General features: G+C 38.8%; 1 protein-coding gene across 1 annotated transcript in view; it reads right to left on the minus strand.

Moving 5' to 3' along the window:
- Positions 1-6,009: 6,009 nt before the first annotated feature.
- The window catches only part of ELOVL6 (ELOVL fatty acid elongase 6), a 153,714-nt gene continuing 135,768 nt past the window's right edge, over positions 6,010-23,955 (minus strand). Inside the window, exons 3-4 of the mRNA XM_027837303.1 lie at positions 14,465-14,616; positions 6,010-7,324 (exon numbers count right to left, since the gene is read on the minus strand). Coding sequence (XP_027693104.1) covers positions 6,900-7,324; positions 14,465-14,616 — 577 coding nt within the window. The 3' untranslated portion in view covers positions 6,010-6,899. The remainder of the gene's footprint in view (positions 7,325-14,464; positions 14,617-23,955) is intronic.

Genomic DNA, 23,955 nt, shown 5'->3' on the forward strand with positions numbered 1-23,955 from the left:
TACCACTACTACCATCATCATCACTTTTATTATTACTACTACTACTACTACCACCACCACCATCGCCACCATCGTCACTCCTCCTCTTCCTCCTATTACTACTACTACTATTACTACTACCACCATCATCATCACTATTATTACTACTACTACTACTATTACTACTACCACCACTGACACCACCACCATCACCATCACTATTACTACTACTATACTGTTACTGCTACTGCTGCTGCTACTACTACTGCTATTACTACTACTACTACTACTACCACTGCCACCACCACCATCACCATCACTATTACTACTACTATGCTGTAACTATTGCTACTGCTGCTGCTACTACTATGGCTATTACTACTATTATGATTTTTCTAGGTCAAGACCTATCTTTTCCTGATGAAGAAAAATTTTTGATGTTTGATGATTAAGAAATCTTATGATCACTAACAAAGTTAGGCTTGGGAAGGCTGAGTGTTTCAGTCCTGAGTGGATTGGGGATTCTAGCACTATTCTCCACCACATATAGAAGTGCCATTGGCTCCACAGCTGCAGGAAAGCCACCAGCAGAATAGAGTGACTGAATGGCAATCTAACTTGAAGACTGAACATGTAAGGCTTAAAGAGTATTTTTAAAAATAGGCATGAACATATTTATTCCCTTCCCTCATTTCACCCCCTCATCATAAAGTTGACATGGTCCTAAAAATCGAATGGATTTCAAAGGGAATAAAGCAAATAAGAAGTTCAACTTAACTCAGTACTTTGCAGAAAAGGCTACATGTGTATAAAGTTCTTAGTAAGTTGGTCATATGCCTTTTGGAAAATACAGGCACATACTGGCTGACATAGTTAATTGATTCTTTTCAGAAATGTGAGTTTAGACATTTCTATTGGGGTTTAGTTATGATGTACAAACAATGTCAGCAGAAGATAGTGGTTGTCAGGCCAAGTACTACATGGAATATGACTATGTACGTGACATTTTTATACATGTGTTCATATATGCAAACTATATATGCACATATGTGTGTATATATAGTATATATATTTTTTCAGTTGTGTCCAACTGTCCATGACCTCATTTGGGGTTTTCTTGGCAGAGATACTTCAATGGTTTGCCATTTCCTTCTCCAGCTCATTTTACAGATGAGGAACTGAGGCAAAAAGGGTTGCTCAGGGTCCCATAGCTAGTAAGAAATATACACACATACACAAAGAGCTTTAAAAAAATACTTTGAGTCTGAATAAAGCTGTATACACATCTCTATGATATCTTACATACATATAAAATGTTCATTTAGGACAAAAAGAGTTGGAATAAATAATTCCAACACCTAAAAGAAGATGAAATGTTTTTGGCAGTTTAAATTATGCAGCACATTATACCTAGTGCTTTTCTGGGTCTTAGGATCAGCTGTCACTTAGAATTTGTTTCTGGGGTTCGCAGTACACCTCCTAAAGCGCTGGGATCTTTTGTTTGTCTTAGGGAGGTTAAGGGATGTGGATATCAACATTGAGTGACTGCTAACTCATGCTTGATCATCCTTGGAGTTGGCATGTATAATGGAAAAAAAGGAAACCACAAAAATGTTTTTCATTTTAAATCAAAAGTTATGATTTTATTTTGAATATTAATATACCAGAAAAAAATAGTTCTTTTATGTCATGAAATATGCACTTGAAAATGGTAACAATCCTAACATCGCTCTGGTTTGTTCTATTAGGCTTACATGGATGGCTGAGCATTGATTACAGACTTCCTAAAAGCCTGTGTCTTCCAGCGGTTTTCAAGAAAGCAGCTGGAAGCATCCCGTGACAGCCTGGCCCATAGGAAGCAGACAGAGCCTAAGAAAGAGTAGGATCTCTTGCTAAGGCCCCTCAGCTTTTCATTAGGATTACCCCACTTTTTATGTACTAGGGAAAGACCAAAGTGATACAAAGAAGTGGGAAAACAATGTATTATAGGTATCAGCCTGCTAGTGAAGACCCACTCCCTAGCCCTAGCCAGCTTAGCCTGCTATCACATTTAAATAACCAATTTCTTTGAATGATACTTCAGGACAAACCCACTACAACGTGGTCCCTGATACCATGGATTTGGATTTACGTTTATAGCTATAGCATAGGGAGACCCATCTTCCTATACCTGAGCCTTGGCCCAGCAGGATGAGTTTACAAACTACCAACTTTGTAATTAATGCCTCGCCCCCTACACACTACAAATGTGTTTCCACTGTATCTACTTGGCTTTCTTTGATTGGAGAATACATGGTCTAATTATGCCATCCCATGAAATCCCCAGGGAGAAATGAGAAATAAGAAACCCAGAATTTGTGGTTTTTTTTTAATTCTTCTCCATCAACCTTGACCATTGAAAGGCATATGTATAAGAGGAAAGCAACCTGGTGAAATCACACCGGGCTTGTGGTCCCTCACCAGCCTTTGTATGGATGCACATCATCTTGCCATCTGACCTACAAGTTCTACCTTATGCCCCAAGTGCACTGATCATTTGAAGTCTGTTACACGTGGTATCTCAAGTAATGACCTGAAAGAAAACATTTTGTCTGCTCTCATGTTGCCATTTCCCTACAGTCCCTGGCCTCCATTTAGAAAGACTGCTGACTCAGCCACCTGTACGCCTTACATTACCCAGTGCTGATTGTCTACCATGTATAAAGAATTTTGTCCACATTCTCAGCCCTTATCCTCACTTAGGTTCTTATACATGGGGAGGTCCAGAACCAGCAGTTCTTAATTGGTCTTGCTTTTAAATGGATATTTTGGCCTGAAGTACAAGTTGGACAGCAACATAAATTCTAAAGAGCAGATGGATGGCCTCTAGGTTAAGGCTGTGGACAGTAACTGGCTCAAAGCATTAATGTAGGCAGTATCTTTTGGTCCAGAATGACAATCATATTTAGCATCACAAACAGAAAGAAAGCTGAGAAGTCATTTCTCCCCTCCCTCACTGAAAAGCTACGAGTTGTCATCAAGGCATTCTGACGTAAGAATTCTCATCAAGGTCGAAATCTTTTCAGCGAGATGGTGTCCCAACATCTCCATTCCACAGGAAGAAGGGTCTCAAGATAGAAAGGCAGACCTGGGTCAGGTCTCTACAATTCTGGCATTATTTACTCTTTTCAGCCAGCTGAATGAATGGTTAATTAGGATCACCTCACAAGTGAGCCAACCAATTCTCTAGAAGTCAACTGGTTAATTGGATAGGGAAAGAATGCTTACATTTACTTTGTGGCTGACTTGCGATACACCTCAGGTCTCTGGCCAGAAGGAGATAAGCAGCCCTCTGGCCATGGGGTTTTATCTTGTTAATTTAGTAGCCTGAGACAAAGGATCAGCCCGTGAGATTGTTTCTTCTACAGTGTGAATGACTCTTCGAGTACCTTTGCTCCCCTCCTGTAATAAATAGGGTTTTATCTTGTCACAGATCCGTCTAGTTTTTTAGTGAAACTCTATTGGTTCACTCCCTGAAAGTACTCTCCTAGGAAAATGGTCAATTTTACATTCGATCCCAGGAGACTCTTCTCTAATGAAGTATCTGACTCTTGGTCAAAGTCTACCGTAGCCAAGTGAAACGGAGAATTGAGATATCTAGATAATTCTGACCTTTCATTCCTTTTTTCCCCCTATTCCTCCTCCCTCTAGAGGGAGGGAAAAGGGAATTCTCCCCCTAAATATCCAGATAAGGCAAGAAAAACATGTTTGGGGCAACAGAATCATCAGAATAATTAGCTCAATTCTGTGAGATCTTGTTGCTATAGACTTGACATTGGAAGCAAATATCTGTAGGAGGTGCCATCTTTCTCTACTCTGTTAGAGAGCAAATCATTCAGTGGAAACTTTTTCCACAGCCTCATTGATTTATTGATTGATGATGTTCAACAATTTGAACATTGGGATTTCCTGGGATAGTACTCTGTGTCTCTTTCTTTGGGGATGCTTTCTTCAGACTGCGTTATCAGACAAGAATGCAATGAAAAAACTTCAATAGAAAGAGAATCTATTGCAGCATAGTGGGGCATCTACAAAAACATGCCTGCCCAAGGCTTTCCGGAATGTCGACTGAGAGCAGAATTATTAAGATGGCAGTCAATTTTCTGGTAGGTTTGAAGGATTTTCTTATGGATTGTATAATCCAGTTAACAACATAGTAAAATATTGCACTACCATATGAAATGATGGAACCTGCAGTATTTGAATCTGAGCAAAAGGAAGTGGGTTGTTTTTGATGCTAAATATTGGTGATCCACTTCAAGATATGTAGCCCATTTAAAAATTATTTGTTGGACATGGAACAGTGCACAAAAATTCAAAATAACTTCAAATGAATATGAATGCTAGTCCACACCCTAATAAAACTCTAGGAAATGCCAGCCTGGAAACCTCCTAATCTTTCACTGATTTTGACCAAGGATCAAATCATTAGTGATATAAGACACGGAATTAAGCATATTTTTGGCAGCAAACTGCTCATCAGTCCTTCAGTCAAAGCAAAATCACCTTTCATTTTGTATCCTTTCACCTACACACCCTTCTTTTCATTAATTTGCCTATACTAAGTTATTGTTGACTTTGCGGGGGGGGGGGGGGAGGGGGGAAGGCTTATTGCACAATGTTTAATAACTCCCAAAGCTGAAGATAACACTGCTCACACATTTTATGAAAATCTATTTTTTTCCTATTACAATTCTATCATTTCGGCTCATGGCAGTTTCATTATAAACAAACATCACATTTATCTAGCTATTGTTTTTTACATGTGCCAATGATGCTGAAACATCATAGAATACTCAGAATAATTTTACACAAGGTAACACTCCCTAGCCCCATATTCTTATAACTTTCTTCACAAGGACTCCTCGTTAATTGGTAAAAACCATTCACACCGAATGGAATGTAACTTTATTCTTTTTTTTTTTAATTTCACACACACAAAAAGCCCTTGTCATCTTTGACAGAAAACCAGAGCAGCTCCATTTCATGAATGACAGCACAATTAAAGCTAAAATAATATAAAAATAATTTGAAAAAAATCCCTTGTTCTGTACACTCTCAAATAAATCAAGAAAGATAAGTGACAATCTTTTCTAATAGCCAGAAAAATGTGTGTCTACTCAGTTGGGCTTTGCAGTTCAGTTCTGTGTAACCCACACGGTGTGCATATGTGTGTGGTCAGATGTATATAGTCTATGGAGATTAGAAGCCCCTAACCTGTTTATCTAGTTCTTCTAATTTTTAAGCTACTTGACGGATACAATTTGAGTACTACGGTATCACATGAAACAATGACTTTACATGATTGCTTCTTTGAAATACTAAGAACTTGTATACATTTATTTGGCTTGTAAAGGACTGAAATATTACAGAGAAAGTAATCTAACTTTACCTTTAAAGAATATGGCTCTTAAGAACTGATTCTCTGATCAGTTCTGATCCAGAGTGAATGACCTTGTTTGACTTCTGAAGCTAACTTGTATGGGGTCAATGGGCCAATTTTTTTTTTTTAATGGGTTTCAAAACTCGAGGATTTTCAACTGTCCCGGCCAAATGTGTTCCCCGGTATTTGCTCCACTTGACCAGAAGAGGGCACTTTAAACACCTCTACACCGCCGGAAAAGCAGGTGTGGCAGGTGCAGAAACACAGTGTTAACTCAATACTGCATGGAGTTCTGCAATTATTTATTTTTCTTGAAAGTCACAAAAAATATAAAATGTGTACCATATCACAGGTTTTTACATTGAAAGCTGTGTGTGTGTGTGTGTGTGTGTGTGTGTGTGCATATGAGTATGTGTGAATATATAGAGAGGAATATACATATTGCCTGTATTTATGGAATCTTGTTTTAGTCTGTCTTCCTCTTTCCTAGGATCCCTCTCTCCTGCCCCTCCCTCAGTGAAAGTGAATATTTTCTAGCCAGTAGGATTAATTTTCATATTATTTGGTTGTGGATTTGCCTTTTTCTTCTTCTTCTTCTTTTTAAAGTCCCTTTCCCCCTCCCCTCCCAAGGTTCTTTTTAAAAAAGTCTCAGGTAAGAGAACAAAGCTGAATCTCTTTTATCCTATGCAGTAATAGAAATCACTAGACTTCCATCGAAAATGCACTTGGACAAATTCTTTCTCATTTGGAACTGGGCAGTCATGTTTTGTTCCTCATTTTAAAAACCTGGTCAAAGCATCACACCCCAGTCGGTTTTTGCATACTCACTAGCCAAAGGACTGCACACAATTTCAAGATTGCAGTGGGAAACATCAAACTTGTCTCTTACTCATCAAGTCGTGGCTCATGGCCACTTAAAGAAACCTTCTAGATAACTTTTGCATTTAGCCTAACACTGTCAGCCTTTCCCAAGGAAAGTTTTCATTTCTGCCAAAGCGCTGGTTCTACGAGCACACCCCCCTGCACCTCCACCATTTTTGTCTTTTTCTTGTTGGCTCCAGTTTAGTGTTGAAAAAAGATTAGAAAGGATATAGAAATACTTTTTTTGTTTTGTTTTGTTTTTAGTAAAAGTCTTCTGTCCTTAGGGAAATATGACACATTAAATATTTTTTTTTCATAAAATTTGTTAATAACTGTCATTTGCCTTTTCGTTCTTTCTTTCATTTTTTCTCCTAGAGTTGACAGGTACGAGAGGGATGGTGTCTCTCAGCAGCAGTCCTTTGAGATGGAGTTGAACTCAGTGAGTCCTCACCATAAAAGGATCATAAACTTACTGGGTTAGATCAACCTAGTTACCCCTAAGCTGCCAAGTTTTGTTTTTAATTATTATTATTATTTTTAGCTGCACCATATATATGATTCCTTGTGCCATTTTCTTTTGTCTAGTTTTTTTTTTTCTTGATGACCCTGAGCTATGGCTTCCTTCTCAGTTCCAACACTATTCAGCCTTCCTGATTTTCCTCATTTTGCCGATGTAGGCCTCGAAGAAAAAATGACAGAAGAGCACAAAGTAGCTGAGGTACATGAGTGAGGACCAGATGACGTTCTGAACGTGAGAGTGGCACTGGTCTTGCTGCATCCAGGAGAAGACTAGATAGTTAACTACACAACCCATCAACATTTGTGTGATCTGGGACAAGGTGATGAACATGGCGAACTTCCGAGAGACCCGGAAACCCGCCGCCCTCAAGGCATAGTAGGAGTACATTACTGCATGCACTCCATAGTTCATGGTCATGAACCAACCACCTCCGGCAACCATGTCCTTATACGAGTACCAAGAATAGAGCAGCACAGTGATATGGTGGTACCAATGCAGAAAGATGAGTTTCTGTTTTCGAAGAATAATGAATATTGTATCTCCTGAAAGAAAGAGAAAAGGATACATGAGTGCATGACCATGAGAACAGCTTTATGGTTTAACAGAAGCCTCCTCTGAACATGTGAAAACCTGGAGAGGATCTTAGAGATCATCCAGTCCAAAGTGGTCCGGTGGATAGAATGCTGGACTTGGAGTCAGGAAGACTTGAGTTCAGATCCTACCTCAGATACTTACTAGCTGTGTGACCTTAGGCAGTCACAACTTCTCAGTATCAGTCTCCCAACCTATCAAATGGGAGGAAAATTAACATCTATGTTGCTAGGTTGTGAGGATCAAATGATATAATACATGTGAAATGTTTTGTAAATCTTAAGATGCCATATAAATGATAGATATTGTCATATAAATGATAGATACTGTCATCATCATCGTCATCATCAATGAAGATACATGTTTAGAGAAACTAAGCAACTTGCCTAAGGTGACTTAGGTTGTATAGCAAGTTAATACTGGAAGCCAGGAGCACAATTTAGATCTCCAAACTCTCAGTTCAGTGTACTTCCTATTATACCATGCTATCTCCTAGATGGCAGAAGAGAATGCTGGGCTTCAAGTCAAGTGTGACCGTGGATAAGTCACTTAACCTCTGCTTGTCTCAGGTTCTTCAACTATACAATGTGGATAAGAATATAACCAGGTTGTTGTGAGAATCAAATGAGATATTTGTAAAAGGCACATAGTAGGTGCTTAATAAATCTTTGTTTCCTTCCCTCCTCCCTCTCTTCCTTCCTTTCTTCCCCCGCTTCTTCCCTCCCGGTATCCACACTTCAATACTGACTTCATGCTAGGAATACAGCTGCTAATTGCCAAGGGGGTTGCCAAACAATGGTGAATCTATGTTGGAGAGTGAGGTGGTTTAATTAAAATGATCTGTAAAGTCTATTTCAGCTCTAATATCCAGTGATTTGCCTAGAAGTGGTAAGCAGTCATATGATGGCATGTGGCATGGTGGCCCTGTTAGATTTCATCAAAGGAAACCTCAATCAGTTCCTATAACAACATGTTCCTCAGGGAAAAAATCCATTGCTCCTGCTACAGAGAATTCAGAAACAGGAATGATATTTTAAGATCTGAAGTGAATCTTTGAAAACTTTATGGTACAGTAAAGTAAGAATTATGCTGGAAGTCAGAAGTTCTGGATTTGAATTCTGATTCAGCCATTAGCATTAGCAACCCTAGTTATGCGATTTCCTTTCTTTGGAACTCAGTTTCCTTTTCTATAGAATGAGGATGTTGAATTAAAGTATATCCAAAGTTCCTTCTACCTTTTGGCTTTAATTTTCTGTGAAGCTAGGCGGGGGATTCTGACACCATGGTATATTTATGGAAAAAAATACAAAAGATATAATAATATCTTATTATGATATATTAAGATATTATATATAAAATATAACAATAAATAATATATTGTTTATATTATATTATTTTACATATTTATGTATTATATTTTTGCTATGTAATATAAACATCATTTATATTCTAAATGAATAAAATAATAATAATAAATAAAAGATAAAAAAATAAAAAGATAAAATTCCATGATCATAATAAAGTCTTTCATTCCAGAAAGTATTCGTCTCTGTCAAAGGAAATTTCAAAAATTAATACACATACACACATCACATCAGATCAAGAAAGTCCCTCCGAAGGGAAACCCTACAAGGGCATTTAGGAGTATAGCTATACTTTGAGTAGTGTTAAGACAGGTAGAACCAAAATACAGTATCACTAGAATCAGAAAATTCTACATGAATTCTGGCTGGACTGCAAGAGGAAATTCAACTTAGGCCCATGCTCAGATGCTATTATTTATTATCGTTATTATTATTATTATTATTATTGCTGTTGTTCCTATGCCACTGTATTTCTTGCCATGGTCTCTGAGAAACTTAAGACACGTTCCGCAGCTTTTGTGATGTAAGCCCTTGGAAATCCAAACTTTGTCTGCTTCTACAGAAGGGAAACAGAGACCCTTACTTTCTGTGCTCATAGCCCATCAAGCTTTCATAGGCAAAACTGGCTAGAGCGAAGCTGAGTCAGAGTTTAAAAAAAAACAAAACCCAACAAGGGTGAACTCAACTTTGAGCGATGGGCCTCACTCAGAACAGATGTTTCCAAGTTTTCACAAAACTTAGTCTCAGCATATTTGTAGTGCAATTCAAACAGTAGGCACCCAGCAGATTTGGATACACAAAACAAGATTTCTTCCTTTCACTTGTTCTGATAAACTATAACCCTGTAATTCACTGAAATGAGCTCACTGTTTTATGGCTGAAAGAGAAAGCCTTTCTTGCTCTGAAGGATATTTAGTAAAAGCTGTAGGCACGAGGACTTTCGGGGGAAATGTGGTCCTAGAAATTAATATGGGAGAATGGCTGAATTCTTCTTTTTTTTCCCTTCTAACTAAATGATCTTTCTGATGAAAGAAACAAGGTAATTTATAAAGTGGGCACAAAATCTTGGATTAAGGAAAATATTACCTTTGAAGATCTAAAAAGAATAAATATCCCAAATAACTCAAATTGAGGAACTTTTTGTTAAAAAGGAGAATCTGAAAGTTCACAAAAGGAAAGTTAGCACAAAAAATTAATTTAAATATCTCTCATGAGAGAAATATTCTTATCTCTCAGAAGATAGGCCTGGAGCCTTGGGAACAGCATGGCACAGTGGACAGGGATTTGGAGTCAGAGTTGGAAACCTGGCTTTGCCATTTACTGCTTGTCTTTTCTACAAAGCAAGGAGGCAGGACACAATGACCCCTAAAGGTTCCTTACATCTCTAATATCTATGATCTTAGGAATAATATTTTATTTTCTATAACACAACCAATTTCCCTCCCTCCTCCATTTTTGAATCACCAGTTTGCATCTGGAAGGAAATCAAAGAATTCTAGAATTTGAAAAGTGGAAGGTACTCTTAGCCGCCATCTTGTCTAACCCTTACACAAAAACACCAATCTTCAAAGTATGCTTTGAGGGTCCCTAAGGTCCTTTTCAAGCAGTCTAGAAAATCAATGTTCTTTTCATGAAAATAATAAGATGTTATTTGCCTATTAAAATACTCTCCTCTTTTTTTAACTACAGATCTTTGAGAGGCTGGATTATCTTTAGAGACTTCAACCAAAACAATCTATACAACAGATCGAGTGCAGAAGCAGAGAGGAGAATACAGTGGTCTGACAATATTAAAGATATTTCACAAAAAATATCTAAAACAACGCTACTCTTCTCACTAAATACTTTGTTTTGAAAAATATAATTAATGTTAGCATTTTGTTTGTTATTGTTATTTTAAAATGAATGAATAAATATCTTTAAATTGTTTTAATCTTTAATACATTAAATATTGATGGAAATAATCCACATAAACAAAAGGTTTTTGGGGTCCTCGATAATTTTCACGAGTGCCAAGGGGTCCTAAGACCAAAAAGTTTGAAAACTACTACACTATAACACACCTAACAAAATCTTTGTGTTTTATTGATAATAATAAAATTTAGAGCTGAGAGGCCTTAGATAACATCTAGTCTATTTCCTACATTTTCAATGAAGTCTCAGAGAGATGAAATGATTTGTCAAAGGTCCTATACCATGGTTGTCTTAGCAGACCATATACATGTGTATGTGTATTCATAAATTTAGAGCTGGGACTTCAGAGATCATGTAATCCAATTCTGTCCCCCCCCCCCTTTTTTTTAACAAATGAGGAAACTGAGGTAATGGAAGTCAAATGTTTACCCAAGGTCATATAGGCAACTCCTTCTGCCAATGGAGGTTGGCATCTTTTCTGCAAAAATTCTTAGAGAACTGCTTGGGGCCACAGAGAAGTCAAGTGACTTAGTGTCCAGGGTCAGCTCTCCAGGATGTGTCAGAGAGCGAAGTTAGATTCCAAGTCTCCTGTATTCCAAAGTCAACTCTCTCTCCATTATGTGCCATCCTATCTTACACTGGATATTTATTCTAATATATGTGTGTGTATATAAACACACAGACAGTTAAGTGGTAAAGTGGATAGCATACTGGGCCCGGAGTGGGGAAGACTCATCTTCCTGAATTCAAATCTGGCCTCAGGAACTTACCAGATATGTGACCCTGGGCAAGTCACTTAACCCTGTTTGCCTCAGTTCCTCATCTATAAAATGAGCTGGAGAAGGAATTGGCAAATCATTCCAGCTCTGCCAAGAAAACCCCAAATGGGGTCACTAAAAGTAGGACACAACTGAAATGATTGAATACCACCACTACCACCACCAAAATAAAGTTTGGTAAAGGCATTCCATGACCCCACCCCTCCTTCCTCATTAGCTTACTGTCCCCCTCCACCACCACCACACACCCTTGCCCTTCAAGGATTATTTGGGCAGCATGTTCTTTCTGCATTGATCTAAGTGGGCTTTTGCAGAGTTTGGGAATGAGGAAATTCCTGACCACTCCAGTATCTTTGCCAAGAAAACCCCAAATGGGGTCAAAAAGAGTCAGACACAGCTGAAATGACTGAATACACATAGTAACAGTGTTCCAAAAGTTTTAGTGCAGTTTTAAGGTGTTAAACATCACTGAGATTTTTTCAGGACATTCTGCATGTTTGTTTTTAGAGACTGGAACATATCTATGAACGACATCTTTGCTGTGCCCACAACACCTATGTTACACATGGCTCCATCTATGGCTTTTAACGATTAGTCTGCCACGTGGATTACGGCTTCCAGTTTTTAAAAAATCTCATTCAGAAGTTCTGCAAGAATTAAGCAATGAAGGAGGCAGATGTTGCCCGAATAATCCCTGAAGGGTAAGTCCATGTGATGGGGGTGGAGGGGGACAGAAAACTAATGGGGGAGGAAGGGGGATGCCTTTGTCAAACTTTACTTTGTTTAGTTGTTTCAAACTCTCTGTGACCCCATTTGGGCTTTTCTTGGCAAAGATACTGGAGTGATTTGCCACTTCCTTCTCCAGCTCATTTTACAGATGAGGAAACCGAGGCAAACAGGGTGAAGTGACTTGCCCAGGGTCACACAACTACTAAGTGTCTAAGACTGGATTTGAACTTAGGAAGATGAATCTTCCTGATACCAGGTCCAGGTACTCTATCCACTGAGCCAGTCAGCTGCCCTAATAGGATTCCAGGTATATAAATACAAAGGTCTCTCTGGTACAGCCCCTCTTTGTGTCATATATATGCATGTGTGTATGTATGTACGTGCATGCGTGTGCATATGGGTGTGTATATAGATTTATTATTGGCTTTAGATTTTTTATCACAGTCATTTTTGGATATCCTGCCTCTGCCTTCAATATCTCCTCATTTCATAGATGAAGAAATAGACCCAGAGAGGTTATTTACCCAAAGTTACCTGAGTAGTAACTAACAGAGATGGAGGTTGAACTCTTTCCACTATTATCACGACTGCTTATTTTTTTCAACTGGCTTCTTGTCTGAAAAGGTTTACTATCCTTACTATCCGAATGTCTTCCTTTGAAAGAAAATATGGGTTCCCAAACCAAACAGTGGGGCGGCTAGATGGCATTGTAGATGGAATACTGGGCCTAGAGTCAAGAAGGCTCATCTTCCTGAGCTCAAATCTGGCCTCAGAAACTTGCCAGCTGTGTGACCTGGGCAAATCACTTAACCCTGTTTGCCTCAGTTTCCTCGTCTGTCAAATGAACTGGGGAAGGAAATGGCAAACCACTCCAGTATCCTTAAACCCCAAATGGGGTCACAAAGAGTTGGACAGGACAGAAAAACTGAATGCCGAAATTAAATATAGTCACATCATACGGAATATAATGGGACTATCATGTCCCTTTTTTCTAGATGCTGTATTTTCTTTGAATGCAGACTGAGTCAGCTTTAGTTTTATCGGAAGAAACATATCATATGACTATGGGAATGCTGTTCTCAGCATGTTGAATTCTACTGAGCTTGTGGTCTACTAAAACCCCCAGATTCTCTTCATTGAAGTATGCCTTTGCTTTGAGCTATCAGTTAGATAGCCTTTTACTGGAATTCAATTGACTTTTCACTTTTGTTTTCGACTCTGTGGAAGAGCTATGCAAATCTGGATAACTGTATTGCCTGAAACTGAATTTTATTTTCCCCTGCATGGGTTTACATTGCCAAACATTCATTTCAACACATCAAAGTGGTAAAAAAAAAAACAAAACTCGGGGGAGGACAAAGACATTGAGTACTTCTCATCAGTTTCTAAAAGGTAAACTATCCCCTCTTACCCAAGGCCTGGATTTTTGATGCCTACAGTCGAACACTCCAGGGACCAAACTTTAGCATTTATTAATGAGCACACAGGAGTATCCAAATGAAAAGCTTAATCCCCTAATCTGAATCAAAACTCCTGAGATGAAAATGTGTTTAGATGTGGAAACAGGTTTGTTTTTCATTTTTTCCTTGTTCTAATATTAGAACTGCTGCTAAAGGCCCTCAGAGGGTGAAGGCTGTATATTTTATAAGCCCCTCAAAATGTATGTTTTGACAGCATCAAATTCTGCTTTTTTTTTTTTTTTGACGTAACCTAGGCTATTTCATTGGCATAGGGCAGAATTGTCAAATCCATGGCCTGCAGGTTGCCTGTGACCCACAACACTTGCTAGAGGAGCCCAAAGTAGATTAAAATGTAGTTCCTATCTGATTTTAACGTGTCAGTGTACTAATTAAAAAAGAAATATATAAACACGTATAGTTTTCTAAGTCAATATGAGGCCTGCAGAGATCGTTATGTACTATGTAGTAGTGGTCCTCCCTTCTATTTGAGCTTGACCCACTGGTATAGAGGAAACTCATTTTTACCAATCTGGGTTAGTGCCTTCTCTGAAATTTATAGTCTGAGAGAGTTGGCTGGGAATACTGAGGTTACTTGTCCAGGGTCACTTGAGCCCAGCTCTTCTTGATCCAGAGGCCATTGCTCCCTTCACTGCGTAATGCTGTCTCTGAATTCTGTGTTATGTTCCATGTAAACACTTTTGCTTTAGAGACATAATGATATGTAATTATCTGGGAAAAGAGTGTGATAGATGGGCAGACAAAAGCAGAAAGGGGGGGGAGGGAGAGAGAGAGAGAAAGAGAGAGAGAGAGAGAGAGGGAGAGAGAGAGAGAAGAAAAGTACTTACCAAGTTCAGGTGCTTTGCTTAATACAAATGCATAAGCCCAAAATTTGCTGACAGGTCCATTGTAAAAGCTCTGATCACAAACTGACTGCTTCAGGCCTTTGGTCATCAAAATGTACACCATACAAGCACCAGTTCGAAGAGCACCGAATATACTTCATAATAAAAAGAGAAAAGAAACACAGTTCTAGAATTACGATTTCCTTCTTACAACAATCACATACACCAAAGCATAGCATCACTTGAAAAACCAGCCAACAATGGTGGGACCATGGTACGTGACGTGCTCCAAGACCTAGGAGGAGGATCTCAAAGTACTTCACAAATGAGCTCCCAATGCTATTTTTGAAGAACAGACGGAGCCTTCTGTATGCCTCTGAGGGGGTCATGCATTGAAGTTATATCGGTTTCTCAAGAAATAATAGCTAAGACTAGACGAACTCCAGAGAACCTTTGACTGACTTATTAGCTAGTTACTCAGTACTTGTAGCTGGAAGTTGTCGGAAGTCGCCTTTTACCCTGTGATTAAGTAACTGTTAATATTAATAGCTAGCAATATCAATAGTGCTTTAAGACATTTACAGTGCCGAGCACTTTACATAAATGATGACATTTGATAATTTGATCCTTCCTGATCCTTGGCCCGCCATCTCCTTCTCCTGCGTCTTTGCACTGGCATGGACCGATACTCATACCTGGAATGATCTCTTTCCTCACCTCTGCCTCTGAGGACCCCTAATTTCTTTTAAGTATCATCCCCTATATGAGGCTTCTTAATTTTGCGCAGTTGTTAGTATCTCTCCCTGGCTCTGGACAAATTATCTTATCTCTTTTTTGTACATATGGACATTGTGTCTTCCTAGGCCAGAATGTAAGCTCCTTGAAGGCAGGGACTGATTTACTTTTGTCTTTTATGTGCCTAACAGAGTCTGCTTTTTGATTGATTGATTGATTGACTGAGGAAAAAGAAAACATTTAGTAACATGAATTGTCCTACTGGTGTATCTCAAAGCAGGAAAGGACTTGAGGGTTGGAAGAAGTAACTTCCAGGACTTAAATATACATTCAAGGTGCATCAAGACTAAGAAAAAAAAGGTTTGCGTGCTGAAACATTCATGGAGAGAAACCAATTTGGCTGAGGAGCTGTCTTCTCCTACATGCGTGGAGAAGTCTTCTCAGCACTTGGGGTGATGGCTACATTTGGGTCACGCTGTGCTATTGGGAGTCAGCTCTTCGACGATCTGAGAAATGATGTGCCAAAAGGAGATGCCAGACTTTGCCTGGCTAATTAATCCTCTTCTTGCTGCTAGAATCATTTTAAGATGTTCAAGTGAACACTGCTACTGCTGACCACAGCAGTCTGTCCAGGGAACAACAGTAGTGGGGATTCTAGAACATTAAAAGCCCCAGGGAACAACTGCTGAATTGCACAGCCAGTCAGATGGATGCCCACTTAGGGAACGGAGCTTGGTCGTTCTGCTTTTCTTCCAATTTCAGTTCTAACCAGTATATGCTCAGCTTTCTGAAGATCATGAGGGAAAGGAATAGACATTTATTAAACACCTACTATGTGCCAGGCACTGTGGTAAGAGCTTTACAAATATTATCTCATTTGATCCTCCAACAACCCTGGGAGGTAGGTGCTATTATTATCATCCCCATTTTATAGATACAGGAAATTGAGGGAGACAGAAGTTAAATGACTTGCCCAGGATCACATAGCTAGTTAAGCGTCTGAGCTGTATTTGAACTCTGGGCTTCTTGACTCCAGGTTCAGTACTCTATCCACTGAGTCACCTAACTGCTTCTCAGCACAATAAATAATGGGCTATGTGTTAATTACTGCAGTACAATTAAGATGGGAACTCCTGTGCATAGCATCTTTTCCTTCAGTGTCTTGTAGCATCTCATGAAATGTGTACTGGAGAATATGATCAGCATATAGTTATGAACAATCATTCTACAGTTTAGAAAGTGCTCTCCTAATGAACAGCCCTATGAGGTAGGTAATGGGAATAATATTGAGATTCAGAAGGGAATTCCAAAATCACCCGGCTAAGTGTTGGTGCTCAGACACAAACCTAGGTCCTCTGACTTCAGGACCTTCTAAACCAGGGCTTCTTAAACTTGTCTGTTGGTGTTGCATGGCTTGAGGGCATGCACAGTGCAAAGTGCACATGCTTTGTGTTCAGAACCAAGGCTGAAGTAAAGTTGCCATGTAACACTGGCAGCGCTTGCCCGAAACTCCTCGGATTCATTTTGTGTTTGATTGTTAATTAATTTTTTGTCATTGCGCATTTAGAAACCTTTTACTATTGCCAAATTTTTTGCCACCCCAGTTGGGGTCATGACCCATCATTCAAGAAGTACTGCATGATTCTAACCTTTTCATAAAACAGTACTATAATAATTTTAAAACACCCTGTCACTTAAAGATAGGGACTATACCAGGGAGGTTTTTAAAAAAATTGATACAGGGAAATGCTGAATGAAGAAAGTCCCACAAGGTAGGTTGGCACCTTTTCTGTAACTAAGAGTCTTAGAGAGTTGCCAAGAGTCCTTAAGGTTAAATGACCTGTCCGGGGTCACACAGCCAATATATGTCAGAAGTAGCTTTTCCCGATGTTCCTGGCTTCAAGGCTAGTTGTTCTAGCCAGCACCAGAGTAGAAAAATTGGAACTATAATGAAATGGGTAGGCTCAGATTCTTTAAGAGTCTAGTTAAGGACTCAGATTTTTATAATCTAGCCAATAGTTCATAAATGTTCAGATTCCTTAATAGCTCATAAATGTTCAGATTCCTTAAGAGTCTGGCCAATATGATGAATCTTTAATAAACCTTGTCTTTGGCTGAAAGAAAGGTTGGGTTGAATTCATTTGGGCAGGACCTGTGGGTCATGATTTTGGGGTCCCAGCATCCCTCAACTTCTAGACCTCAACATACGGTTCCCTGACTGGGAAAGACCGCCTAATCCCAACTCTTTTCCAGCAAAGACTGGAAGGACATACAAAGGCAGATTCACTAATCAAAATTTCCCCATGGAGGCAAGAGCAACTTTTTGTGAGACCAGTGATCAAAAATGCTATTAGATCCCATTTGAATGATTACATGAATGAATTTTTAGTTTAAGAATCCAATAAAATGAGGAGGCAGAAGAGAGACATGGAAGAAAAAAATGAACACTGACTAAAATAAAATTATAAATCAGCCTGCCTGATCTTGGGGGAAAAAAAAAAAAGAAATGGGTACCCATTGATTGGGGAATGGCTGGTTCAATTGTGGTTCATGAATGTTACAGGATATTGTTATAGCATAAGCGATGACAAAGATACAATGACTACAACAAAGTATAAATGAAAAGATCACTTAATGGCAGCTGAATTATGGAGAAGCTGAAAAGACAATGAAAGATTCAGAGAAAAGATAAAGAAACCTTTCTCCCTCCACGTAGCAGAGAAAAGAGGTCCCACGAAGACAAACAATACATGGTCAGATGCTGTCACTCTCATGTATGTTCTTGCTTTTCATTGTCACTAAGAAGGGTCCCATTAGATGGGGAAGGGATTTTTGGGGGGAAGGGAAGCCTTTTTCTCCAGAAATGACTGTGTTGTACAGAAATAAGTTATCTAGAAAAATTATAAGGGGAATGGGAAATTCAGAGAAAAACGGGAAGGCATGAATGAGCTGACATAGGATTTTAAAAAAAAAAGGGGTACAATATGCATGATAACCCTAATGGTTTAAAGGAAAACACTATTAAAAGACATCAGAACTCAAAGTGGACATATCTAATCTTGGATCCAGAGAACTCGTTTATATTTTATTGTAGTCATTGTATCTTTATGAAACACATTACCACTTCACAATGGAGAGATGGTAGATTAAAGTCATAGATTTTGGTGCCTCTGTTTAGTGATAGGCATTATATCGATTTATTTTGCATAACCGTTTTTCTTTGTTATAAAAGAGGTTTTTATTGCATATACTGTCATACTTAGTTGATATGCTGGTTGGTTTTGCTGAACTCTTTCTTCCCCCTTGTTCTTTTAGCATCCTTTGTTATTATAAAGGAGGGAGAGTGATTAATGTGGAAATGAAGGTGCTGGGCACGGTGATCCCTGTTCCTGGAGAGATTGAGGCTGTGGGTCACTTGAGGTCAGGATTTCTGAGCTTCAACAGGTCTGTGCCAACATGCTGAGCCCTTGGGAGCAGAAGAACCACCAGACTGCCTAAGGAGGGTGAACCAGCCCTGGTCAAACGATCAATGATTTCTTGCTAAAGGTCTAACTCATAAGCGACCCTGGAAAAGGGAGGCAGTGAGTCTCAAGAAAAAAGAAAGAGAAAGAGAGAGAGAGATAGAGAGAGAGCGTGAGAGAGAATGCAAAGATGTAAAAGCAAAAGAGATTTTCAAAATAGATACTCATTGATTTAGAGAACGGCCAAATAAATTATAGTAGATGAATACCATAGACTAATGTTTCAAAAATGATAAATACGGTAAATGTAGAGAAACATAGAAAGACTTATATGGACTGATGCAAAGTGAAGGAAGTGGAGCAGGGAAAAGTAATACACATAGTACAACTGGAAAGAGCAACAACAAAACAAGTGAAATTGAACGCTGGGAAATTAACATGACTAAGCTTGGCCTCGAAGAAGAGATATGACAAGATACCTTCCTTGACATTTCTTTGCAGAGGTAGGGGACCATGAGTCCCCTATCATCAGACATTTTCAATATCACAGAAATACCAGCATTTGAGAATGAGAAGGTACCTCAAGGATCTTTTAGTCCAATCTGAGATTCTTAAATAGGAACCTCCACTGGCACATATGTTAATAACATGTATTTAATTTTTTTCTTTTGCTATAGAAGATGGAATTACTGGCAAATGACAATGACCTAAAAATAAAAATCATCAATAAAACCGTTTCTAAAAATAAAAATAAAAGTTCTCAGCAGAAAAAAAAAAAAACCGGGACTACTAAAATAACTGACCTAGATAATTTAAGGCAAAAAAAATTGTGCCCAGGAGAGTTGACATTCAGGTCCTTATCTTAACCAGACAACTATGTCCTTCTCTGACCTCAAGGAACGCAGGACTTCAAGAGCAGAGTCAGGTAGTGACATTCTGTCCCTGTTAAATTCACAAAAACACTTTAGCTTTTGCTTTCCCACTTACTGATGAATTGCCTTAGGATGAGAAAATCTGTCCCCACACTCAAAAGAAGCAGCTTTTCCAGCCTCTACTGTTGCAGGAAGTGTGTTGGCAGAGTCGTTAGCCCAGCCCACTGAGCAGACAGGGCTCAGATTGTCAGGAGGCTGCTAAACACTGCTCAACATTCTGAGGCTAAGGGTCCCTCTGGGGCTATGAAAACACACTGGGCTGACTGTCCAGGCGGGTGAGCCTCTCAATAAGGCAGTCATCAGATTTGCATACACCACAATATAGGGGTCTGTCTGTGGTATACACACAAGCCAATCCCAGGGTGACAGACTTTCAGAAATGGACAGGCATGATGCCAAGCCCTCAGCCACAGTTATGCAGATTAAATTCTGGGAGGTTAAGAAAGAATTCTGGACCCTAGTGGTACAGTTTACAGTAGTGGGGAGAGTATAAGACTTAGAGTGATGAAGTCCTAAGTTCAAATCCTCCTTTGGACACTTAACTAATTGTGTTTTAGAATAACCAACTTAATCTCTCCCAGCCTACAAAGCCTCAAACTGTAAAAAGGGTACTACTAACTAGTGACTATCTCATAGCATTCTTATGATGCTCAGATAAGCTAATATATATATATATATATATATATATGTGTTTATAATTACTTACACATCACACACACACGAATATACATGTATCTATTTGTTATTATTCAGTCGTTTCAGTCATTTCTGATTCTTTGTGATCCCATTTGGGGTTTTCTTGGCAAAGATACTAGAGTGATTTGTCATTTCCTTCTCCAACTCATTTTGCAGATGAAGAAACTGGGGCAAACAGAGTGACTTGCCCAAGGGCACACAACTAGTAATTGTCTGAGGCCAGATTTGAACTCAGGAAGATGAGTCTTCCTGATTCCAGGCCCAGAGCTCTATCCACTGTGTCCCATGTATGTATTTATACTAGCTATTATTAATGGAAACAGCTCTTAAGAATTTACATCACCATTTGCTTTGCTACCACATTCTGAGGATGTGGGCCTTTCCATCTGACTCGTAGCTGAAATTTGACATGTGTTGTAGTTCCCTAATATTAAAATTGTGAGCTCTTTGAGAATGGGGACTGTCTCTGCTTCGCTATTTATATCCTTACACAGTACTTTATACTTAATAAATGCTTTTAAAAAGATTTATTTTCACCATCATCATTATCTTCATATTTCAAACAAAATTGGGTTCAGAGTAAAAAGACCTAGGTTGAAATCCCTGCACTTCATTTATGACATGAGTGATTCCGGGTAAGTCTTTTAATAATAGAGCTAACATTTATATAGCAGCTATAATGTACCAGGTACTGTGCCAAGTGATGCAACTATCACGTCATTTGATCCTACAACAGCCCTGGGAGATAGGTTCTATCATTATCATCCCCATTTTACAGATGGGGAAACTGAGGTAAACAGCAGTTAAGTGACTTGCCCAGGATCACACAGCTAGTAAGTATCTGAGGCCATATCTGAACTAAGGTCTTGACTCTGGGTCCAGTGCTCTGTCCACTTTGCCACAAAGCGGCTAACCAATTTGGGCCTCAGTTCCTCAAGTGTAAAATAATGGGGTTGACCTCTGAGGATCCTTCTGGCTCTAAATCTATAATCTTATCACCCTATAACCTGAATTCAAACCCACGCTCTGTCACTTATCAGCTATATAACCTTGGATAAGTGACAATGTTTTTAGGCCCAGTTTCTTCACCTGAAAACACATCAAGGGGTTGAACTGAAAGACTTCTGAGGTCCATTCCTCTTCTAACTCATATCCTTGCCTGGACTGACAAGGGCTCTCCCCTTTTCACTATCCCAAATGGTAAAGGAGTTACTTTAGTAATAGTTATTACTATAATATTAGTATAGTAATAGTTATTATTATATATTACTATAATTATATAATTACTATAATATTAATAATAATAGTAATAGTTATTACTATAATATTACTATGGTAATAGTTAGAGCAGGAGTGAGTAACCTGTGGCCTGAAGTTAGGCTAATGACAATCAAAGACCTAGGTATAGGTGAATTTGCATTGATCCCTTTAAAAAAAATTCTTGTCCCAGACCTTACAAGTCGCATGCAGCTAAATATATCTGATTTTTTTTAGCCTTATTATAGATGCAAGAATTATTGATTATAGATTAGGATTATGGAGGCTTACAGTCTTTCTGACATCTATTTTATATCATCGTCACATATCTGAACAAAAAACTCTGTCTCTGGCTGAGAATAACATTCCCATCTCAGAACAGAGGACAGTGGGACAGTAAGATCAACAACGCCAGAAACTGGGGCTGTGTGTCTGCTAGTTAAAGGAGTATTGTAAAGGATGTAACAATGTTACCCCAGGACAGTGAGTATGACTGGGAGGTACGAGGGAGAGACACTCCTTGTATATATCAGCTAGTCTCCTTCTTCCCCCTACATCTCAACCACTTCCACTTTGCAATGAAATGGCTTTTGTTAAAATCAGGTATAATGTCCCTGTATTGTGATATTTTGCCTGAGGATACTTAGGAACACAGATTAAGAGCAGGAAGAGACTTCAAAAGTTATCTAGTTCTAATGCTCTCATTTTATATATGGGGAAACTGAGGTCCAAGGAAGTTAAATGATTTATCCAAAATCAAACAAGTAAGCATAAGAAATGGGATTTGACTCCAGGTCCTCTGAATCCATAGTTAGTATTCTTTCTACCGTACCAAGCTGCCTCCTCACATTTTGGGCAGGAAACATCCCTTGCCCCCAAATAACAGCAACAAGAATGGTAATAAAATGTGAATATTATGATATGATTGTTCAGTCATGTTTGATTCTTTGTGACCTTATTGGTGGTTTTCTTGGCAAAGATACTGGAGTGACTTGCCATTTCCTTCTCCAGCTCATTTTACAGATGAGGAAACTGAGGCAGACAGGGTTAAGTGATTATGTAGGGTCATATAGTTAGTAAATGTCTGAGGCCAGATTTGAACTTAGGAAGATGAGTCTTCCTGACTCTAGACCCAGCATTCTATCTACTCTATCCAGATAAAAAAGATATACCTATATAGATATAATACATACACATATCGTGATAGTTTTTTAACTTTTCTAAGCACGTATCTCATTTCATTTTCAAAAACTCCATTGGGTTGTCTTATCACAAAGAAATCAACACAAAGTCAAGTGAATTGCTGTTCAGGATTACACAGTTAAGTTAATGGAAAGGTCAAGACCAGAAAGTCATGGAGGGATCATGAAAATATTTTTTGATGTGCCCTTCTACCTGGGCAGACACAGCAGAACAAAAGACAACGAAAATTGTGTTTGAAGTCAGAGGACCTGGGTTAAAATCCCAGCTCTGTCACTGACGACCAGTACAACCCAGGATAAGATATTACATCTTTCTGAGTGTGCCTCCTTACCTACCAGGAGACTGAGGGAGGCACCAGCCTGGGTGACCTTCTCCAAACCAAAACGTACTTGTTTAAATGCCTTCCAACTCTCAAGCTCCGGCCTCATTAGAATTGAGCTTACTATATAATTCTATTAGTGGGTAGCCTATTTTTCAATTTTCCTTTTTTTTTTTTTTGATAATTCTGACTGTAAAATCTATGCTACCATCTTATTCAGATTCTTATGATGTCACCCAAAGATGACCATAAGATCTCATAGGAACCCAAGGAACATCCACGAGATAACATGTATGTGTACATACACACACACACATTATATATCTCCTTGGATACATCAATAGATGAGATACATGGATGTGCACACGCACACACACACACACACACACTATATATCTCCTTGGATACATCAATAGATGAGATACATGGATGTGCACATGCACACACACACATTATATATTTCCTTGGATACATCAACACGAGATTCATAGACATATAGTAATAATATCCTTAAGAAACTCCTATACCCACACTCCATCAAAAATTATTTCATGACTTGCTTTATGGCATTATTAGTAAGATTTGAATACATGAAAAGTAATAGTTAATAAATCCATCATCAAGGCAATGGGGTACAGTGGTTTTGAATCAGAAAATCTGGATTTTCCAATTCCAACTCTACCACTTAATCCCTGTGTGTGCTTAAGCAAGTCACTCAATTAATTGTCTTCAGGCCTTAGTTTCTTCATCCCTAAAAAGAGGGAGACTAGAGGGCCTTTGAGATCTCTTTCAGCTCTGAATCGATGGGCCATCTCTGATGCTTATTATGTGGGTAACTTTGGTCAAGTCACTTAACTCTCTCTCTTTTTTGGGGGGGGGGCTAGGCAGTGG

This window comes from Vombatus ursinus, unplaced genomic scaffold (genome assembly GCF_900497805.2).
Source record: "Vombatus ursinus unplaced genomic scaffold, bare-nosed wombat genome assembly UNPS02014821.1, whole genome shotgun sequence".
In the NCBI taxonomy this organism is placed as follows: Eukaryota; Metazoa; Chordata; class Mammalia; order Diprotodontia; family Vombatidae; genus Vombatus; species Vombatus ursinus.